The 23,058-nt window shown below is 38.3% G+C and overlaps 1 protein-coding gene across 3 annotated transcripts in view; it reads left to right on the top strand.

The window, feature by feature from the left end:
- Window positions 1-23,058, top strand: part of SPEN (spen family transcriptional repressor) — a 94,571-nt gene that overhangs the window by 25,831 nt on the left and 45,682 nt on the right. For 2 of the 3 annotated variants that reach the window (XM_038531893.1, XM_038531892.1), the window contains exon 3: window positions 2,348-2,824. The exons of the other annotated variant lie outside the window; for it this stretch is intronic. In XM_038531893.1, the coding sequence (XP_038387821.1) occupies window positions 2,348-2,824 (477 nt within the window). The remainder of the gene's footprint in view (window positions 1-2,347; window positions 2,825-23,058) is intronic. 3 annotated transcript variants of the gene reach the window in all.

The following is a 23,058-nucleotide window of genomic DNA, read 5'->3' as shown; positions in this document are numbered from 1 at the left end:
AGTTGCTGTCCAGTTAAAGATACTTTAGCCTTGAACACATGGTGACGATCAGTTGTGGATACAGCAATCAAAACTGACTGTGCTGGATGGCTACAAAGGTGAACTAATGGGGAGCAACTGTTCCTTCCTCATTTGGTGGAATTGTAGAGGATATTTCCTCTTCTGTCAGCTGCCTGATTCCTACTTAGGGCTGGAAATTTTTATGAATGTGGATGAATTTATAATTGTCTACTATTTCAAGAAAGAAGTCTGGGGGTTTGAGAGTTACAGTTTGTCTGGGACTACTTGCTTCCAGTGGAATTATTTTATCTGGTCACTAAGATTTTTTTTTTCCTTGTGGTTCATCTAAATATCATTTGACACCCTTGCCCATTAAGAAGGTGGATTACCCCCGTAAGAGGGGCCAAAATTGGGGAAGTTATGTTCACAATTCTCTCCCTAGATTTAATTGGGATTATAGGTCGTGTTTCCACACTTGGAAAAGGTTGGTATGTCCTGACCTGTGTATATTAGCCCCTCTCCTAACCCAAGTCAAACTCTTTTTTCCCCCCACTAACTCTAGAAGTATTTAGTACTAATAGATGAATCAAAGAATAGCTATTAGATTTCAGCTCTGCTAGCTCTTGTGCCTGCCTTCTGTATCTTCCTAATGGATAAGAACTTTGCATATTTATAAAATATCAGCTATAGCAGTAATTCTCCTAGAACTATTGCCTGTTGCTTGTTATTAATAGCAGCTTTTTACCAATTAACATTTGATAGGGTGCTAATTGAATTATTTGTGAAATTTTCTCTTAAATCTCAAAGGAAACCCTGTTGTTTGTTAGAAATTGAAATATCTATCCAAATACCAGAAATGTAGCAAATTTAGAAAGGAGAAAGTTATTTAATACAATTTAAGTAGGAAAGAGATTACTGACTTTTTTGCCATGCCAGTTGCCTTACATCACAGCAACAAAAAGCAAAAACATCCTAGGAAGGTATGGTTGCTACTAAGTGAAATGGTAGGTAAAAATGAAGATTAGTGGAGAGACTTGGATCTATGTATGTATTGGGGACATACATCTTAGTTGTAAGATTTTTGCCACATATTCTTCACTGGAGAGATTCTAATTCTTCTGTATCTTTGACGATTTCCTAATCTTTTGATAGAAGATTGGATCTAAAGAAAAGATTGAGAAGAAACTCAATCTCAAATTGAGATTCAAGTGATGAAATGATCTTTTAGGAACTCAGGAAATGAGTTCTGGTATCCTATAAGAGTAGAAAATAAGATTTCTTATAGGAATAGAATTGTTTTTTAAATATTAACACATAAATGCATGTCTATAATTGAATATGCAACAATTTTTTTGTAACTGTAGGTTGGCAGTTATTTACATCCTACAGAAATGTGTTTTTAGATTAAGCATTACTAGTAACAGCCTTCGAACATCTTACAGTTCCCAAAGTTGGCTAATTTCATCAGAGGCAATTTGAGTTTAGCTAAAATCTAAGAGAACATATTTTCTGTAAATATTAAGTATAAACATTAATAAGTGGAATCATAAAATAGGCCTTTTAAAAACTATGTGGAATTTGATAGTACCAGGAAATAAAATAATCTTTATTCCTTAATTAAATTTACCATAGAATAGCATGTGTCAACCCAGTATAACCTAAGTGGTTTTCTTTGTTTTTCTTTTAAGATTCCATTTCTATTATTAAATATGATTGTTTGGGCACAGCAGTTTACATAATCTGATAGTTTTTATAATTACCTAAGAAGTCGAAAGTTAATGAGAAAAAGTTACACTTAAAATTTTTTTCTGGCAAAAAAAAAAAAAATTTTTTTCTGGGCTTCTTTGAAAATGCCCTCTTACTGCTGGGACATACATTGCAATAGGGCTTTCATGTCTGTGTTAAAATGTGTCATGGAAATTTTGCCTAAGATAAATGTGTTAAGTAAAAATCTGGTGCATATTTTAATCAGATGTAAGTATAGAAAACTTTGATATTAAAATGACAGTCCCTTCTTGTTTCATAAACTACAAATGAAAAGGAGATGGTATATGTGTGTTTCTGTATATAAGCCAGAAAATCCCTAATAAAAAGATCATCTGACTTCCAGAACACTAGTCATGAAAGCCCAATATACACAATGATTGCTCAGCTATGAAAATAATCTTTGGAGTTAAGTAAAATGTTAAGCTTGGTAGTGTTTGCTTACTAAGTAGGTTAATGCTGTTTAGAAAATGACCAGTTGCAAAGACAGACAATGCTGAAATGAATGTTTGCATGACTTGCTTTTAGTTTTGCTTGCCCTTTTCTGATTGATTAAATATTTTTCCCCCCCTCCTAAATGCAGGGCTTCAGATAACAGGGAGCGTGCTTATGAACATAGTGCCTATGGACACCATGAACGGGGGACGGGAGGATTTGATCGGACAAGACATTACGATCAGGATTACTATAGAGATCCTCGCGAGCGGACTTTACAACATGGGCTCTATTATACTTCTCGGAGTCGAAGTCCAAACCGTTTTGATGCTCATGACCCCCGATACGAACCTAGGGCTCGGGAGCAGTTTACACTGCCCAGTGTGGTACACAGGGATATCTACAGGGATGATATTACCCGGGAGGTACGAGGCAGAAGGCCAGAGCGGAATTACCAGCACAGCAGGAGTCGGTCACCACATTCATCCCAATCTAGAAATCAGTCTCCTCAGAGGCTGGCTAGCCAAGCGTCTAGACCCACAAGGTCCCCTAGCGGCAGCGGCTCTAGGAGTAGATCCTCCAGTAGTGATTCAATCAGCAGCAGCAGTAGTACCAGCAGTGACAGGTAGGTTAACAGCCTTTTGTTATAACAGATGAGCTGTTGAATAAATTGTCACAAATTTTCAGCGATCAGTGATAACGATTTATAGCATAGTAATATTTTTTAAAGTAATCTTGCGTCATGTATATAATGAGTGAAGAAGCTTTGATTAGCTGGTGGCCATGGAATTCACCATTCTGTCAAGTACCTAAAGCTAAGCAATTTGCAAATACTGTTTTGTGCTCCGGATGCTCATTATTAAAATGGCCAAAAGAGGCAGAAAAACAGTAACTTTAGTTGAATGAAGTAAATCCTGTGCCGCTGAAAATGTGGTATTTCTTTAAAGTTTTTAATTTCTTGGGTGTGTAATGCTAATTTATTTCTATTATTTTGGTTGAAAATTCATAAAAGCTATTGGGTTAAAGATGTATTGATGAAATATGTTGAGATTTATTATCAATGACTAAATCAACTTATGGATACATTTTAACTGATTTTAGCATCAAGGTGATAGCCAATTTATAAACTCAAGTAGAAAAGCTTTCTTTAAATGCAAGTTGTAACTTAGCTGTTCACTAAGGCTGAGTGAGCCAATTTCATTAGTTGGGAATTTCTTTTTTACAAAGGATTGTTATTCTAAAGATGAAAATAATAACCTGAAGATAATTTTAAAAGGAAACAGCTTAGAAGTTTATCACAAATCTAGGTAGACCATATAGCTTACTCATTTTATAATCTTGGACAAGTTACTTAAGCTGTCTATGCCTCAGCTTTCTCATCTTTTTAAAAAATCATGCTTTAAAGTTATTGAGAAAATTAAAATGAAAAAATGTATTTAAAGTGCTTAGCTTGATACCTATATAAAATAAATGCTGCCTTTAATAATTCTAGCTGTATTATTACTGCTTCAGTTGTTGATAGTCTTTAACCATTCCTCATTTCCAGTTATTGTTATTCAATCTATTTATCCTAGATATTCTAGTTTTATATTTAGGTGGTATGTATTTTAAATTGACAGGATATAGGGACCCCTGAGTGGCTCAGCAGTTGAGTGTCTGCCTTTGGCTCAGGGAGTGATCCCGGTCCGGGATTGAGTCCCACATCAGGCTTCCTACGAGGAGCCTGCTTCTCCCTCTGCCTATGTCTCTGCCGCTCTCTCTGTCTTTCATGAATAAATAAATTTACAGGATATAAATTTTTGACCTGGTTGAAATACCCAGATTATTTTTCTTTAGTATTTCCTGCTTAGAATTATCATGTAAGAAAAGTAAATGATCATGTAGTTGGGGAAAATTAAGTTCTGGCTCCAGTGTGGCATTTCTGTGACATGGATGAAAACCCTTAACTTCTCGTGATTTTATTTGGTATATTGTTGAGATAAATGATTGACAAGATTTGTTTGAACTCTGTAAGTTAAATATAACATCTTGTCATGTCCTACTTTCTCCTACATAGAATTAAGATACTCAAGTTTTAGTCTTTTCCCTAAACCTATCTCACTAATAATGGGATGCAATAGCATTCCATTGTGAATATTTTATCGAAAAGGCAACCAGTTGTGGAAATGTTGGAGTTGGAGAAACATTAGCATTGTAGGCTCAAAAGCTGGAACCCAGAGGCCATCTGATGAATTTGATGGAGCTAATCCCTGTTTATGTAATCTAAAGGAACAGCTGTATGCTTCTGAATATTTACAGTCAGAAAAATAACTGTCACAAAGATAGGATAGCTTTGAAAATGTACATGGGGACTAAATTGCAGTTTTTGAAGATGTTTCCTCTTCTGTCAGCTACCTGATTCATATTTAGGACTGGAAGTTTTTGTGATTTAGGATTATGAAGGCTGTTATGTAGGACTATAACAAGAAGACCTAAGTTTTCAGCTAGGCTGAAGGAACAACCTGAAGACATACATACAAATGGAAGAATGTTTTGTGAACAGCACATAATTTAGAATGACTTCACCATGATAATTTTGAGTTTGGTTCTTTATGCAGAGATGAGTGGTTGAAAGATTTTGAGAAGGGAGATAGTTTGAGATCTTCTACTTCAGAAAGGCAGCTGGTGATTTAGACTAGGAAAGACAAATTGTGGTGAGGAGGCTATTTCAGTAGCTTGGAGAAGGAGGTCTTGGACTCTGAGAAAGCCTAACTTGGGACACGTGGGAGAGACATTATGTTAATAATCAGATTATGTTGATTTGTGTGAAGCAATGAACTTTCTGGAGATGGGACTGAGTGATGGGCCTTTCAATGCTATTCTGTAAGAATAGGACCAGGTCTTCCTTTGTGTACACCATAGAGCCTAGCATATTGTCTTTCTCAAAGTACATGTTCAATAAATAGTTGAAATACTTAGATACTTAGATTCTTAACACAGTGGATAAAGCAAAATTCATGTAAATAGCTAAAAGATTTGGTCATTATATGTGACTGAAGCAAGTACGGGAAATAAAATCTCATGGTGTGCAGAGCATATCTTTATCCCTAGGTGTTCAGCCTTCCTTTTATCAGATGTCCTCTTTTCCTTTACTATTATGTTGACTTCAGAGTGTAATATTTTGAGATGTTATGTAGATTCTGAATGTTTAATTTCCTTTTGGAGCAAATAAGTTTTTTTTTTTTCCTTTTTTTTGTAATCTTTAAAACTTTATGACTGTGAAACTATGACCTTCCAAGTTCTTTAAAAGTATTTCAAATTAGCATCTTATAGTAGATAAAATACAGCTTGGTTCTAGCTATAGAAACAAGCTTGTATTCTGTCTGCATGACTGACTGGGAAGTTAATCACCCTCCACCCCCCTTAATTGTTGGAGCTTTGCTGAATAGATTCCTAGTAGTACATTTCCAATGAGTAAACATGGGATTGATAGCAGTCTGGTTGTGAACTCTTTATAAATGACACACCTACAGTTTCTGGGTAACTGTTCTCAGTATTTAACTAGTGAGTACTGAGACTTAATGGTATAAACTTTCCTGTGTGCAGCTCTGTGGTGCTATAGGTTGCTCTTTCCTTTCAACAGAAAATTTTTAGGTACATGAATTCCACAAATGTATTTATTTCAAAAGTCCTGATTGAAGTTGAACATACTTTATGCCTGTAGTTTCCTATCATTGGGTTTCTTTTTCCTGTCATGTTAATGAATTTTCTGTAATATAGGTTAAAGAAATTGAGGAATTTATTAAATTTAACATTAACTTTACTCATATCTTAGTTTTTGACTGTGCTTTGTTTCTCTGTTGTTTACTTTGATCACAACCAAAGATGATTGGGCTGTCTGGGTCCCTGATAGGCCCCCTGAAATTGGATGGGGAAAATCACAACTTTTCGCTAGTAACCTGTAACTGAGATTAAGTATTTTCTCCCTTTTTTTTTTTTTTTAAGATTTTATTTATTTATTCATGAGAGACACACAGAGAGAGGCAGAGACACAGGCAGAGGGAGAAGCAGGCTCCATGCAGGGAGCTCGATGTGGAACTCGATCCCAGGACTCCAAGATCATGCCACTGAGCGGCCCAGGCGTCCCTTGCCTCCCATTTTGGCCCAGGCGTCCCTTGCCTCCCATTTTGAAAGGAGGCAACAAAAAACAGTAGTATTAACTGTATGAGTTACTTTGTTAACAATTTAAATCCACAGGTAGGGCAGCCTGGGCGGCTCAGCGGTTTAGCGGTTTAGCGCTGCCTTCAGCCCAGGGCCTGATCCTGGAGACCCAGGATCGATCTCTCTCTCTCTCTCTCTGTCTGTCTCTCATGAATAAATAAATAAAATCTTAAAAAAAAAATAAATCCACAGGTAATTTATTACAGTTGTAGATATCTCAAACTGGGGCTTCTAGCCCTCATTACTGGGAAGTAGTTATTAAACTCAGTGTTAAGTATTGTATTTTAATATTAATGAAAACACTACTATATCACAAAAATTTAAATATTTTAATAACTGTCAATATCATTGTTTTCCCTTTTATTCCTATTTATTTTACTTTATGCATTTAGAAATCTTATTCTGAAAAGTGGTACATAGACTTCACCAGATTGCTGAAAAGGTATCCTGGCAGTTAGTCCTTATTATATACCCTATAGAGGTTACTGACTGGGGAAAAATGGATGAAAAAGTAAAGAGAGAGAATTGAGATTTGGATAAACCTAAATCTGTCCTTATCCTCTACCCTCCTATTCAATAGGTTATTCCTCTGAATCTCTTTTTAGCCTAAAGTTAACTTTTGAGTTTACATTCAGCCATCTATTTTTTTTTCATTATTTTTTAAAAAGATCTTATCTATTCATGAGAGACACACAGAGAGGTAGAGACATAGGCAGAGGGCAAAGTAGGCTCTCCATGGGGAACCTGATGTGGAACTCAATCCCAGGACCCCGGGATCATGCCCTGAGCCAAAGGCACTTGCTCAACCATTGAGCCACCCAGGTGTCCCCCCAGCCATCCAAGTAGTACTCTTTTTTTGTGTGCACCAAATGTATGGAATAAGATAGGTTGTATGGAACCCAAGAAAAGAACTAGTTTATTTTATTTATTTATTTTTATTATATTTTTTAAGTTTATTATTACTTATTAGTAATCTCTACATCCAGTGTGGGGCTTGAACTCTGACATGGAGATCAAAAGTCATATGTTCCTCTGGCTGAGTCAGCCAGGTGCCCCAAGAATAGAACTAGCTTAAACATTTACAATGGCTAAGTCAAAACAAAACTGCATGTGTCTAATTAAAAGCTAATGCAATTATATTAACCTTGAGTGTCTATGGCTAGTGCATCTTTCTTTTTTTTTTTATTTTTATTTTTATTTTTTTAGTGCATCTTTCCAGCTTTCCAAAAACAGCCCCATCTCCTCCCTTAAAAGTTTTTTGGGCTATGGACAGCCTTTTCCTTTTTGTTTTTCTGAACCCTGTTAGTTTGTCTGTCTTAATATGTCAGGTAACTACAGAGTTTTATTCTTTCTAATCACAAAACTGGTCATTAGGTGGAAGCAAAGTGAATGTAGTAATAAGCGAAGATAACTACATGAAAATAACTGAAGTGAGTGACATTGTATCCTTGTGACTTTTGGTAAGTCATGTGGTATTAAATCAGGCTTAGTTACTTGTTTTGAATAAATTAGATTTTTTTTTTGAGAGAGAGAGCGCACATGCAAGTGGGGAGAGGGGCCGAAGGAGAAGGAGAGAGAATCTCAAGTGGACTCTCCACTAAGCATGGAGCCCAATGCAGGTCTGGATCTCACAACCGTGAGATCATGACCTGATCCTAAATCAAGAGTTGGACTCAACTAACTGAGCCACCCAGGCACCCTGATTAAATCAGAGTTTAGAGCAAGCCTTTTTTTTTTTTTTTTTAGAGCAAGCTTTTTAATAGATTTTTAAAATTAGAATAAAGTGATTTAAAAAACATTTGATGAAATTTTCACATTTTTTTGTTATAGTTATTATATTACTAGGATTTCTCTTATATTGTCATAGTTGGAAGATATTTTTAAAGTAGGCTCTGCCCAATGTGAGACTTGAACTCATGACCCTGAGATCAAGAGTCACATGCTGTACCAACTGAGCCAGACAGGCGCCCTCATAGTTGGAAGATTTAAGGAAGAAGCTTGGGGACAGAGAGACAGTAGACAGGCACTCTTTTTTCTTACTTCCAGGGCAGGAAAACTGACATTTGAAATAGACTTTGTGATATTTATTTAAAGTAACAAGAAATGCATATGGAACTTCAAGCAACACTTCAAGACTTTTCAACACTGATGCTGTATTAAGATATGTGATTTTTTTAATTAAGGATTTTATTTATTTATTTGTTTGTTTATTTACTTATTTGAGAGAGAGCGCATGTACAAGCAGGGGGAGTGGCAGGCAGAGGCAGAAGGGCAGAAAGAAGCAGGCTCCTCCCAGCTCTGCAGGTGGGACTCGGTCCCAGGACCCTAGGATCATAACCTGAGCCAAAGGCAGATGCTCAACTGACCAAGCCACCCAGGTGCCAGATATAGTGTGATTTATGCTAAAGCCCCTCTCTTGTTTAATGTTTTAGCTTTGCAATAGGAATAATTTACTTCTTGAAAGGAAAATGAAAAATACTTTTTTTAAAAAAAGATTTTATTTATTTATTCATGAGAGACAGAGAGAGAGGCAGAAACATAGGCAGAGGGAGAAGCAGGCTCCATGCAGGGAGCCCGATGTGGGACTTGATCCTGGGACTCCAGGATCACGCCCTGAGCCGAAGGCTTAACCGTTAAGCCACCCAGATGTCCTGAAAAATACTACTATTGCTAGTATTATTTGTAGAACTTGTTTCTATATTTCTTTTATTTTTATTTTTTATAAAATTATTTATTTATTTATTATAGTCATACAGAGAGAAAGAGAGAGAGACAGAGACATAGGCAGAGGGAGAAGCAGGCTCCATGCACCAGGAGCCCGACGTGGGATTCGATCCCGGGTCTCCAGGATCGCGCCCTGGGCCAAAGGCAGGCGCCAAACTGCTGCGCCACCCAGGGATCCTATATTTCTTTTATATATTTTGAGTAAATTTACTCAAAGTTGTCTGTAACCCTACTCATTTTTTCCTGATAGACCATTTAATATGATTTTATCTGAATTGTACTTAAAAAAAAAAAAAAATTTGTACCTGCCACCCAGGGATCCCTAGAGGGGGATTTTTATTCACATACCTTTTTTGTCTATGGTTTCATGAGGAGGTTTGCAGTTACTTATTTAAGTAAGGAGACTTTAAGGGGAACTTTCTTTCAGGTTCATGTAGGAATTTCCAAAATTGCTGTCGTCTTGCAGGCTTGTGAAAGATTATGAATGAAGTGGATAAGGTGAGAAGGGAGTACATTGAGATTGGTGGCATTTTATGTATCATAATGACAGTGTACCTTCCATTTCTCTTATTTTACAAGTAATGCTTATTGAGAATGTTGATTTGGGGAAGGAACACTCATTACCTGACTATACAGTTTTCTATGCTTATATATAATGTGCTGGAAGCTATCAGATATGGAAGTAGTTTTAATAAATATTTTAAGTAAAAGTCAGTTGTTTCTTATTTTTTAAAGATTTTAAGTAACCTCTACACCCAACATGGGGCTCAAACTCATGACCCTGAGGATCAAGAGTCACATGCTCCACTGAAGGAGCCAGGTTCTCCAAAAGTCAGTTTTTTTAAGCATAAGGGAATTAATAATTAGTTTGTTGGTGATTATTGTAACGTCTAATCATAACACAATTGTCTGAGTTTTTAATCGTCAAACATGATCTCTTAGCTATAAGAAATAGGCAGATAATTTCTGGATTTAGAGATAAAATTTGGTTTTGTTGCACTGTGATTATTCTTAGATATATTTAGAGGCACAAAAATAGTTTGTATTAATTTTTAAAAAGATTTTATTTATTCATTCATGAGAGACATGGGGCAGGGGGGCAGAGACACAGGCAGAGGGAGAAGCAGGCTCCATACAGGGAGCCTGATGTGGTGGGACTCAATCCCGGGTCTCCAGGATCATGCCCTGGGCCAAAGGCAGGTGCTAAACTGCTGAGCCACTCAAGGATCCCCTGTATTCCTTTTTTTAAACAGAAGAAAGTCACTACCACTAAAAGTAATGCCTTTAAATTTCAGGAAAAAATGATACAACAAATAAAACTGTATTTGGGAAATTGATGTTTAGAAACATTTCTTTTCCCAGCTCTTCTGTTTGTAGCTGCATAGGATTGAAGTGAGAGTAGAAATTAAGTTGGTTTTATTGCATAATACCAACTTTTTCCTCTTTGCTGCTGTTTATATCTGTCAGTTTGAGATGAATCCCTTAAATTGAAGAGATTTTTTTTTTTTGTTCTTTGAGTGTGTCCTCAAAGGATGTCCACGGCATCCTCAATCGAGAAGATGCCCTTGCACAGAAACGATTGAAACAAACTATGCTAACTAAAATGTGAAAATAAACCATAGATGTTTATTGATTTGGGGATAACGTATATGTTTTGGGAGCATCCAGAGGACTTTCAAGGAGGAACAGTAAAGGTTTATCTAAGCCTTTAAGAAGCTAAAGTCAAGGAAAATAAATATTCTTAGAAGGGATGTTTCTTTATTTTTTGCCCCTTCCATGTAAAATGAAAATATTTGCACGCTTATTTTAAGCTTAAGTAAAATACCATTTTAATGCATTTAAAAATTTTATATATTCTTAAAGATTTTATTTGAGAGGGAGCATGAGTAGTGGGAGGGGCAGAGGAAGAGGGAAAAGCAGACCCCCTGCTAAGCAGGGAGCCTGATGGGGTTTAAACCCAAGACCCTGGGATCATGACCTGAGCCCTGAGCTGAAGGCAGTTGCTTAACTGAGTCACCCAGGCGCCCTTATTTTAATGCATTTTACATAGCTGATTAGCCTCGTTTATTATTTTGCACTTCTGCCTCATTTTTACTTTTTTCATTTTTAAGATTTTATTTATTCATGAGAGACACACAGAGAGAGGCAGAGACACAGGCAGAGGGAGAAAGCAGGCTTCATTCAGGGAGCCAACATGGGACTTGATCCCGGGTCTCCAGGATCACACCCTAGGCCGAAGGTGGCACTAAACCACTGAACCAGCCACCCAGGCTGCCCTCATTTTTACTTTTTTAGGTAGCTGAAATTATCTTAGATTTCAGTAGGAAGACTATCTTGTTGAAAATCAGTATTGTAAATAAAATGTAGTCATTGCTCTATTTCCAATTATTAAAAAAAGTTTTTATCTTGAAATTTGCAACTCTTACTTGTGATGAAATTGAATAGAAGCCATCTAATGGTTTCATTGACTCTATGACTGACTATTCTTGAAATATTGGTATCTTAAGTTCCTTTTTTTTTCATAGAAATTTTTTTTTATTTTTATGGATACAATTGTCAGGTATCAGAGTTCTTTCTTTTTTCTTTTTTTTTTTTTAAGATTTTATTTATTCATGAGAGACACAGAGAAAGAGAGAGAGAGGGGGGCAGAGACACAGGCAGAGGGAGAAGCAGGCTCCATGCAGGGAGCCTGATGTGGCACTTGATCCTGTGACTCCAGGATCACGCCCTGGGCCGAAGGCAGGTGCTAAACCGCTGAGCCACCCAGGGATCCCAGGTATCAGAGTTCTTTAAAAAGTTACCTACTTGGAGGGAGAAGGGTTGAGGGAAAAAAGAGAATACCAAGCATATTAGTATGTCTGCAATCCTGGAGAAAACTTAGATTTAAAGTACACAGAGTCTCCCTGTATTTTGAATAGCTCCCTCAAATACTATTACTTTCTAGAAGAAAAGCATTTGCTCATTCCCCTTTTATTTTTTTTTTATTTTAAAATTTTTATTTATTTATGATAGTCACACACAGAGAGAGAGAGGCAGAGACACAGGCAGAGGGAGAAGCAGGCTCCATGCACCGGGAGCCCGACGTGGGAATCGATCCCGGGTCTCCAGGATCGCGCCCTGGGCCAAAGGCAGGCTCCGAACCGCTGCGCCACCCAGGGATCCCTCATTCCCCTTTTAATGCAGTTTTGGGACTGTTGAGCAGCATGGAATAAATGTTTGGCAGTGTGTGCTTTGGGGAGTACACCCCAATGAATATATATATACACACACACATATGTGTGTGTACACATATATAATCATATATGTATACATGTATGTATCTGTTGGGAGGCTGTATGTATTAGTAGGTATCTTTTTCCATTCCCACCATCAGCTGGAAGACCCTATATTTTTGAAGCACATTCCTTTCTAGATTGCTATATAGTTTATTTTGGGGGCAATAAGCTGCCTACAACCTTCTGTCTTTGGGATCGTATTAGCTAGCTAAGCCTTTTTTTTTTTTTTTTTAAGATTTTATTTATTTATTCATGAGAGACACAGAGAGGGGGTGGGGTGCAGAGACCCAGGCAGAGGGAGAAGCAGGCTACATGCAGGGGGCCTGACATGGGACTCAATTCTGGGTTTCCAGGATCAGGCCCTGGGCTGAAGGCGGCACTAAACTGCTGAGCCACCTGGGCTGCCCTAGCCAAGCCTTTTTTTTTTTTTTTTTTAATTTTTTATTTATTTATGATAGTCACAGAGAGAGAGAGAGCGCGGCAGAGACACAGGCAGAGGGAGGAACAGGCTCCATGCACCGGGAGCCCGATGTGGGATTCGATCCCGGGTCTCCAGGATCGCGCCCTGGGCCAAAGGCAGGCGCCAAACCGCTGCGCCACCCAGGGATCCCTAGCCAAGCCTTTTTAATGCTAAATATGGAAAATGGAGGTGTTTGCTTTCTGATTGTTTTGATGGACTTAACTTCCATTGTACAGATCTATAAATAGATCGATTTCCTTTCTGGTTTTCCTCTTTTTGTTAGTGTCAAGTACAAGCATTTCAGTAAGGCTTTCCATAGGTAATAGGTGGTGTCAGGGTTCTGTATGGAATAGGCAGTTTTGGAAACGAGTACTAGGCTGATCCATATTTGCTCTGTACTGAGAATCTAGCTTTCACTTAAGATCCCCTGCTGCTAGGGAAATGAGAACAAGGTAGACTTAATGCTGAGAGCAAATGAGGAGAGTTCATTGTGTACTGCCTGGGCAGCCAGTGTGTCTGAATATTGTGGGGAAAGCTAAGAACTGCTTGTTTGTGAGTCAAACCAGCCTAAACTGGAATCATCCAGTTTGAGTTGGCCGCTTGCCACCTCCCAGAGGCTTCCTTATTTTGCCAGAGTTTCTGCCCAGCCCTCAACCAGGGGGTGGGGCAGGGGACCAGGCAGGCGTCTGATCTGGGACTGGGCAGGCATTGGGGAGGAGCAGGCTGTGAAGTGGCTGCCAGTTAACCCGGTTCCTTCCTAGGGGGTGGCATTTCAGATATAGTAAGGAGTTTAAAACTAGAAGCTGGTATGAACTCTGATATTTCCAGTGCATCTTTACTTTATTACTCTCTTGCTTTCCCTATAACTTACTTGTTTTCTGCCCTTTAAAAGCCAAGGCTTGAAAAACTGTCTGCCACTGCTTGGGTACATAATAACATGGTTTGCACTTGGTGATAAAGAGTTTATTACCAAAAATTGGGAGTGCCTGGGTGGCCCAGTCCATTTTGTCTCAGACTCGTGATTTCTCCTCAGGTCCTGATCTTGTCGTGAGATCCAGCCCAGTGTCAGGCTCTGCCCTCAGCTGGAGATTCTCTCTCTCCCTCTCTGTCTGCCCTTCCCCTCTGCTTGTGCTCTCCCTCCCCCCAAACAAACAAACGAACAAATAAAATCTTTAAAAGAAAATTTATTTAACTAATTTCTAAAGTTCCCCAAGTTCCCCAGGAATTTTGCTTTTAGTGAATTTGGTCTGAAGTGATGAACTGTCCCTCCCTTACCCTCATTCTTTACATTTGGGTTGTGTTTTTTCTTTTTTTTTTTTTTTTTTGTTGTTGTTTTGTTTTGTTTTGTTTTTTGTTTTTTTGATTTGATTGTTAGGTGGAAGAAGTGAACATAGACTTGGGGATAAACTTGTGACTCCGTATCTTGTGAGTTTTAATTTTGAAGTAAAACTTTTTAAAAGATTTTGCTTATTAGAGGGAGAGGGAGAAGCAGACTCTCTCCCCTGCCCCTTCCCCCAGCCAGGAGCCTGGTGTCATGACCTGAACCAGAGACCAACTGAACCACCCAGGTGCCCTGAAGTAAAACTTTTTAAACTGTTAAATGAAATTTTTAAATGTTGCTTTCAAATTAACAAAAAGTAATTCAAATTCAAATCCTAAACAATAAATTTAGAAATTGAAAGTACTGTGTTGAATTTTGACACTTTAAAAAAATATTGTGCTAAAATAAATAATTAAAAATATGCTTAAATTGCAAATTGTTAGTGTCATGGCTACTTTCTGCATACAAAGAACCTCTTAGCTTTCCTTTTTGAGAAATAAGGGAATTAAGTGATTAAACATGGCCTAATTCTTGATCAGAGAACACCCAGAAGTCACTAAGCCATAAATTAAAGCCTCAAATAAAAGAGTACATTTAAAAAAAAAAAGAGTACATTTATTTTTGTCTTTCTGGATGCCAGGGGTGTATATAGAAAATGGAAATTTCCATAATCTTGCTTATGTTTCAGACTTTTGGAATGAGATTGAAACCCCCATTAGGGGACACCTGGGTGACTTAGCGGTTGAGTGCCTGCCTTCAGCCCAGGGCGTGATCCTGGAGACCCGGGATTGAGTCCCACATGGGGCTCCCTGCGTGGAGCCTGCTTCTCTCTCTGCTTCTCTCTCTCTCACATGAATAAATAAAATCTTTAAAAAAAAAAAAAGAAAGAAACCCCCATTAGTCTCTTTTACTTACAGTAAAAGTTTATTCAGATAGAGCAGTTTTGGTGTTCTCTTTTATATTTTTTTTGAATTGTTTGCATTTGGAGGTCATTCTTAGAAACCCTGGTATAATTTCACCTGGCCCTGAATAAGGGATCATCTATTATAGATATAAAGGAAAATGTAGTAATCTTATTTTAAAGTAAATGAAACAGGGGCAGCCCCAGTGGCGCAGCGGTTTAGTGCCGCCTGCAGCCCAGGGTGTGATCCTGGAGACCCAGGATCGAGTCCCACATCAGGCTCCTTGCATGGAGCCTGCTTCTCCCTCTGCCTGTGTCTCTGCCTCTCTCTTTCTCTCTGTGTCTCTCATGAATGAATAAATAAATAAAATCTTTTTTTTTTAAAAAGTAAATGAAACATTGCCATTTTCTGAAGCTCGGACTTGGCCAAGATTTTACTACAGGTTCCTTCCCGTAATTTTTTTTTTTTTTTTAGATTTTATTTATTTATTCATGAGAGACACATAGTGAGAGGCAGAGACATAGCCAGAGGGAGAAGCAGGCTCTCTGCAGAGCCCGACGTGAGACTCGATCCCAGGACTCCAGGATCATGACCTGAGCCAAAGGCAGACACTCAACCGCTGAGCTACGTAGGTGTCCCTAATTTTTAAAAAAAATCTATGTCTTAGAGTATAACCTGAGTGATTGCCTTTATTTATAAAGGGTAGTTTTATGACTGCTCTTATGAGAAAATAGAGCGCCCCCTGTTAATTTATTTACTTAAATCATATGGTCATTCATTAAATTATATGCTACTAGAGTTTACAGTTGCTAGAAATTGTTGTATAAAGTGACCTCTATAGAACATCTTCCTAAATCACTTTATTCAATAAATGAATTTCCTCTTTCCAGATAGACAGAATATTAAGTAAAACATATATATATTTTTAAAAGATTTTATTTATTTGAGAGAGCGCACACACACATGTGAGCAGAGGGAGGGGCAGAGGAGGAAAGAGAGACTCCTTTGGACTCGGAGCTGAGCTTGGAGTCAGTCATGAACTTGATGTTATGACCCTGGTACCATGACCTGAGCCAAAACCAAGAGTTGGACACCCAACTAGCTGAGCCATCCAAGCGCCCCTAAATGAAATAAATTTTAAGATTAGCTTGCAAAATAGAGAATTTCTCCTAAGAATCTGAGTCATACTCTAATAATTTTTCATGGTATAGAAGAGATTAGAACTATATCCTACCATGCAAGTAGTAAAATATATACATAGAATCAGGTGGGGAGACATTATATATAGCTCAATAAAACAGGGTTGGACATTTTTAGAATTTGGCTTAGCTAATAACAATTGAGTTTTTCTTAATGGCATTAAATTTAAAACTTTTAAAATAAAACTTGAGTGAATTGTTGGTATAATCCTGATCAAGGGGTGGGTAGGTATTTTTTGTTTGTTTTTTTTTATTTTTATTTAAAATTTTTTTTTAATGTTTTTTTTTAAGATTTTATTTATTTATTAATAGAGATGCAGAGAGAGAGAGAGAGAGAGGCAGAGACACAGGCAGAGGGAGAAGCAGGCTCCATGCAGAGAGCCTGATGTGGGACTCGATCCCGGGACTCCAGGATCATGCCCTGGGCTGCAGGTGGCGCTAAACCGCTGCGCCATCGGGACTGCCCCTTTTGTTTGTTTTAAATCATCAACAAAGATGGTTTTTTTTTTTTTTTTAAGGTTTATTTATTTATGATAGACATAGAGGCAGAGACACAGGAGGAGGGAGAAGCAGGCTCCATGCCAGGAGCCTGATGTGGGACTCGATTCCGGGACTCCAGGACCCTGCCCTGGGCCAAAGGCAGGTGCTAAAGCACTGAGCCACCCAGGGATCCCCAACAAAGATAGTTTTTGAAGTATAAAGTGGTAGGTACCCTGGAACTAAGATCAACTTTTTCTTTTAATTCTGTACTTCTATTTTTTTTTCCCTGCCCCCCCAATTCTGTACTTCTAAAGTGGAAATTTATGCCTTTAAGAATCATTTTGCTCACCTTTTGGAGCTGTCTTGAATTATAATGAGAAATATTTGTGGCTTTATCAAGATAACACGCTGGCATTAATTTTTCATGTTGGTTTTTATATATACTATAACAGTTATTTTAAAATTAAACCTCGGGGCATCCCTGGGTGGCTCAGGAGTTTAGCACTTGCCTCTGGCCCAAGGTGTGATCCTAGAGTCCCGGGATCGAGTCCCACATCAGGCTGCCTACATGGAGCTTGCTTCTCCCTCTGCCTGTGTCTCTGCCTCTTTCTGTGTCTCATGAATAAATAAATAAATTCTTTAAAAAAAAATAAAATAAAATTAAGCCTCTAGGGGCTCCTGGGTGGCTCAATTGGTTAAGGGTGTGCCTTTAGCTAAGGTCATGATCCCAGGGTCCTGGGATTGAACCCCACACTGGGCTCCCTTCTCAGCAGGGAGTCTGCTTCTCCTTCTGTGTGCTCTTTCTCTCTCTCAAATAAAATAAATACGTCTTAAAAAAAAAAAATAAAGTTAGACCTCTAAAGTGTCAGGAGCCTGTGTGGCTCAGTGGGTTAAGTGTCAATTCTTAGTTTCAGCTCAAGTCATGATCTCAGGGTTCTGAGATGGAGCCCCGTGTAGGGCTCTGCACTCAACGTGGCATCTACTTGAGATTCTCCCTCTCTCTCTGCCCCTCCAGTTCCTTCGTTCTTTCTTAAATAAGTAAATCCTTAAAAACAACAAAAACCCCTACAAAACTTCTAAAGTGTTATTGGTCATAAATGGCATTTCTCTTTAAGGATTCTCATGGCTTTAACATGATCTCTTATTTAACAGGTGACATGTTTGTTTATTGAGGAGCTTTTGGTTCTAGAACTAGGTTGCCCAGTACTGTCCACTGGCCACCTGTGGCTGCGGAGCACTTGATAATTTGGCTAGTCTTTGCACCAATACTGATCTGTGCTATAACATGGATGAACCTCAAAAACATGCTAAGTGAAAGAAGCCAGTACAAAAGGCTATGTGCTATATGATTCTTTTTATGTGAAATATCCAGATAAGGTGAATTCATTTATATAGATACAAAGTAGATTAGTGATTGCCTAGGACTGGGGATGGAAAAGAATGGAGAGTGAGGGCAGCCTGGGTGGCTCAGAGGTTTAGCGCCGCCCAGGGTGTGATCCTGGAGACCCCGGGATCGAGTCCCAGTCCCACGTCGTCGGGCTCCCTGCATGGAGCCTGCTTTTTCCCTCTGCCTGGGTCTCTGCCTGTGTCTCTGCCTGTGTCTCAGCCTCTCTCTCTCTCTCTCTCTCTCTCAAGAATAAATAAATAAAATCTTAAAAAAGAAAAAAAAAAACAATGGGGAGTGACTAATAGGTATGAGATTTCTTTTTGGGGTGATGCAAATGTACTAAAGTTGTATTCTCATGATGATTGTGTAATTTAAAATGCTTTATTCCAAGAAGAAGATTAAATCATTTTAACCAGAGCAATTCTTTTAATAATGAAAAAAAAAACCACCTTAAATGGAAAATAAGTTTTAAGTGATGCTTAATACTTTTGAAAGAGGTTGATTTTTTTTTTAATAATTTTTTTTTAAGATTTTATTTATTCATGAGAGGCAGAGGGAGAAAGCAGGCTCCATGCAGGGAGCCCAACATGGGACTGAATCCTGGGTCTCCAGGATCACAACCTAGGCGGAAGGCGACACCAAACCGCTGAGCCACCCTGGTTGCCCTTGAAAGAGGTTTAAAATGTGTCTATTAACATACAGTGGAATTCTGATGTTGGAACTAGGATAAGACTATTTAGTGGATACCATGTTGCTTCTAGACAGGATTTATATTACCAAAACTGGTTGTTGTGTTTGTTTTTTGTTTTGTTTTGTTTGACTTTAAATTTTAGTTAGCTAACATGCAGTGCAATGTTGGTATCTGGAGTAGAATTCAATTCTGAGTTTTGTGATTCTTTGAACCTTATTTTTGGTGATGGAGGGAATAGCAAACTAGCTGACTGAATGTGCTTTGTCATGGTGGTTGGAGCCATTTGGACTGTAGCTTTGAGTTTTGTTTCCACTGGAAGAAACTGCAGGAGTTGGTTAAGCAGAAGGACTTTAGGCTGGAGTTTAGTGAGTAATTTGAAGTCATTTACAAATAAATAAACGGGTATACCAAATAGCAGATGACTTTAGGCTTCCTGCTGGGGAACTAGGTGCCCTTCTAACCTCTTGAGTCTGTAACTGCCTTGAGAGTTCAGAAGTGGGAAATAGCAAACTTCTTTTTTATTCTGGTTAAGAAGGAGACATAATTACCACCAAAGTTCAGTTGGAAAAAGGCAAAAATCAAAGTTAAAATTGACTTGTGGGTTTGGTAAAAGTTACATCAGTTATACATAACCATTTGGAATAAAAAACACTATGGTTTCACTTGATCCGTATGCTTTTTTGGTTCATGTATTTTGAAACATTTTGGTTGTTCAGACAAATACATCCGATTTTATATATTGCATGTGGTTAAGGGAATGAAAAAATCCACCGTGTTATAATTGACGGTTTAGATTTCCTTTTTGTTCCTTGAATAAGATAACTCATGGAGGTTCTAAAGGATTTAGAACTGCCCTACAGGATTTCTTGTTCCTTGGGCAGACGTGTTATATCTGCTTATAACCTTTGGGGATAATGCATGTTTGATGCTTTTTGCTTTGAGTTACTTGAGTAGCAGGTTTTCTGCTTGGCCAAGGGTTGGCCAAGAATATAATGACTCCGTGAGCCCAAGCTCTTTGGAATTTAAGCCAAAAGTAATTCTAAGGCAAGGTGTTTTGGGGACAATGACAATACATAGAAAGATAAGCTTTTTACTTTACCTACTATGAATTTTGTACTTAGCAGAATCTGTTGCAGAATCTAAAACATGGGCTCGACTTCTCCATCCCCTAAAACCTGAGTGTAAAATGGTAATTAGCACTTTGTAAGTAGGTATCTGCTGGTTGGTCATCTTAAAATTCCTTTTTAAATTTATTTTTATTTATTTATTTATTTATTTGTTTATTTATTTATTTATTTATTTATTTTTAAAGATTTTATTTATTTATTCATGATAGAGAAAGAGAGAGAGAGGCAGAGACACAGGCAGAGGGAGAAGCAGGCTCCATGCAGGGAGCCTGATGTGGGACTCGATCCTGGGACTCCAGCATCACGCCCTAGGCCAAAGGCAGGTGCTAAACCTCTAAGCCACCCAGGGATCCCAAAATTCCTTTTTTAAAAAAAATATTTATGTATTTCTTTATTTGAGATAGAAAGAGCATGAGTGGTGGGGAGGGGCAGGAGGGACTCCCTGTCAAGGGGCTCAGTTCCAGGACCTCAAGACCATGACCTGAGCCAAAGGCAGATTGAGCTACCCAGGTGCCCCTCAAGTTATATGTATGTGTGTGTGTGTGTATATATATATATATATATATATACACACACACACAGTTTTTTAAAGATTTTATTTATTTCTTCATGAGAGAGAGAGAGGCAGAGACATAGGCAGAGGGAGAAGCAGGCTCCACGCAGGGAGCCGGAAGCAGGACTCCATCCTGGGTCTCCATCCTGGGACTCCAGGATCACACCCTGAACAGAAGGCAGACTCCCAACCCCTGAGCCACCCAGGCGTCCCTCAAATTATATTTTTTAATTCCAAAACTTGTAAGGCTTCATTTTTTAAAAAATTGGGGCAAAATATACATAGCATAAAAGTTGCCATTCTAACCATTTTAAAGTATACAGTTCAATGGCATTAAATACATTTACATTGTGCAGTCATCACCACCAGCCATCTCTAGAGCTTTTTCTTCTCAGACTGAAACCTGAGTTAAACCATGTTTGTTAAACCATAGGGGCGCGCCTGAGTGGTGAGTTTAAGCCCCGCACTGGGTTTCACGCCCAGTGTGGAGTTTACTTAAAAACAGAACAAAACAAACAAAATTTCCCCCAGTTGCCTGGCAATCACTGCTTTATTGTTTTACCTCTACAGAATCGACTACTCTAGGTACCTCATAAAAATGAAATCATACAATATAGTCCTTTTGCATCTGGCTTATATTTCATTTAACATGTTTCACAGATTCATCCATGTAGCAAATGACAGAATTTTCTTCCTTTTTAAGGCTGAATAATATTCCTTTAGGGTTTTTGGGGGGTAAACTTTAATTATCCAGCCCTCATCCTATAGATTAACTATTTCCATGTTCCTTTACTTAGCCCCACCCAAAGACAGTAAATAATAAACTGAAAAACATTAGCTGCAGCTGTAATTGCATCCCAAAGAGTTTCTTTTACTTAATCTTTTGTGAGGCAGCTAACCACATACAGGATATTTATGCTCAATTTTAAGCAGTATTTTCTGCCAAACTCTCTTTCTTTTTAAATATTTTATTTATTTATGCATGACAGAGAGAGAGAGAGAGAGAGGCAGAGACATAGGGAGAGAGAGAAGCAGGCTCCATGTAGGGAGCCCTATGTGGGGCTCGATCCCGGGACTCCAGGATCATGCCCTAAACTGAAGGTGAACACTTAACCACTGAGCCACCCACGCTTACCTCTGCCAACCTTTTGAAGTAGTCTTTAATGATTTTGTTTTTCCCTCATTTATGTAAACTCTTGGATTTCAGAAGAGGAAGATTAACCAATTATTTCAATTATTGTGGTTGAGTTTGCTACCACTTTAGTGACCATGATCACTATACTTATTTAGTATTAATCTTCCTTACCTGTAAAATGGACCCAGGGGGTACCTTGGTGGCTCAGTTGGTTAACTATCAATTTTCTCTCTCTCTCTCTCTCTCTCTCTCTTTTTTTTTTTTTTTTTAAGATTTTATTTATTCATTTGACAGAGTGCATGTGAGAGAGCACAAGGAGGTTGAGCAGCAGGGAGAGGGAGAAGCAGACTCCTTGCCAAGCTGGGAGCCCAATGTGGGGCTTGATCTGAGGACCCCAGGATCATGACCTGAGCCAAAGGCAGATGTCTAACCAACCAAGCCACCCAGGCACCGCATGTATCAACTCTTGATTTTGACTTGGGTAATGATCTCAGGGTCCTGGGATTGAGCCCTGCATTAGGCTCCACTATCAGCACAGAGTTTACCAGAGAATCTCTCTCTCTCCCTCTCCCTTTGCCCCTCACCCCACTTGCTTGTACATGCACACTTTGTCTTTTTCTAAAATAAATAAAAATTTTTTTAAAGATTTATTTATTTATTTATTCATGAGAGATACACAGAGAGAGGCAGAGACACAGGCAGAAGAAGCAGCCTTTGTGCAGGGAGCCCAATGTGGGACTCCATCCCAGATCTTAGGATCACGCCCTGAGCTGAAGGCAGATGCTCAACCACTGAGCCACCCAAGCGTCTCAATAAATAAATCTTTTTAAAAAAGTGAACCCATCACTTATTTAACCTTTATACATGCTTGATATTTGTAAATGCTCATAAAGACTAGATGAGAACTAGAATTCAAGAAAAGTTAACTTCTGAGGTGTATACTTTCTACTAAACTTATAAGTCCTTAGGGAATAAATTACTAATTTTTTTTATGTCAGCAATAAAAGCTGATTGTAGTAAAAAGAGAAATTACTGCTAGTAGAATATGGTTCTTTTCTTTGTCTAATAAGAAAGGTTTCCTTTTTGTCTTTTTCACTCTTAATCTTTTTTTTTTTTAATCAGATCTTTCCCCACTACAAGTCTTTGTTGTTTCTTTTATTTTCTAAGACTTTGTTTGCGAGAGAGAGAGAGAGAGAGAGAGAGAGAGAGAGAGAGAGAGAGAGAGAATGAGTGGAGTGAGGAGCAGAGGATGTAGCAGATTCCCCACTGAGCAGGGAGCCCTATGTGGGACTTAATCCCAGGACTCTGAGATCCTAACCTGAGCCCAGGTCTTTGTTGTTTCTTTTTTTTCTTTTTTTTTGTCTTTGTTGTTTCTAATGAAGGAGAAATCTGTGGACCAAAATAA

Source organism: Canis lupus, chromosome 2 (assembly GCF_011100685.1).
Source record: "Canis lupus familiaris isolate Mischka breed German Shepherd chromosome 2, alternate assembly UU_Cfam_GSD_1.0, whole genome shotgun sequence".
Classification (NCBI taxonomy): Eukaryota; Metazoa; Chordata; class Mammalia; order Carnivora; family Canidae; genus Canis; species Canis lupus.
This window is presented reverse-complemented; position numbering and strand designations above follow the sequence as displayed.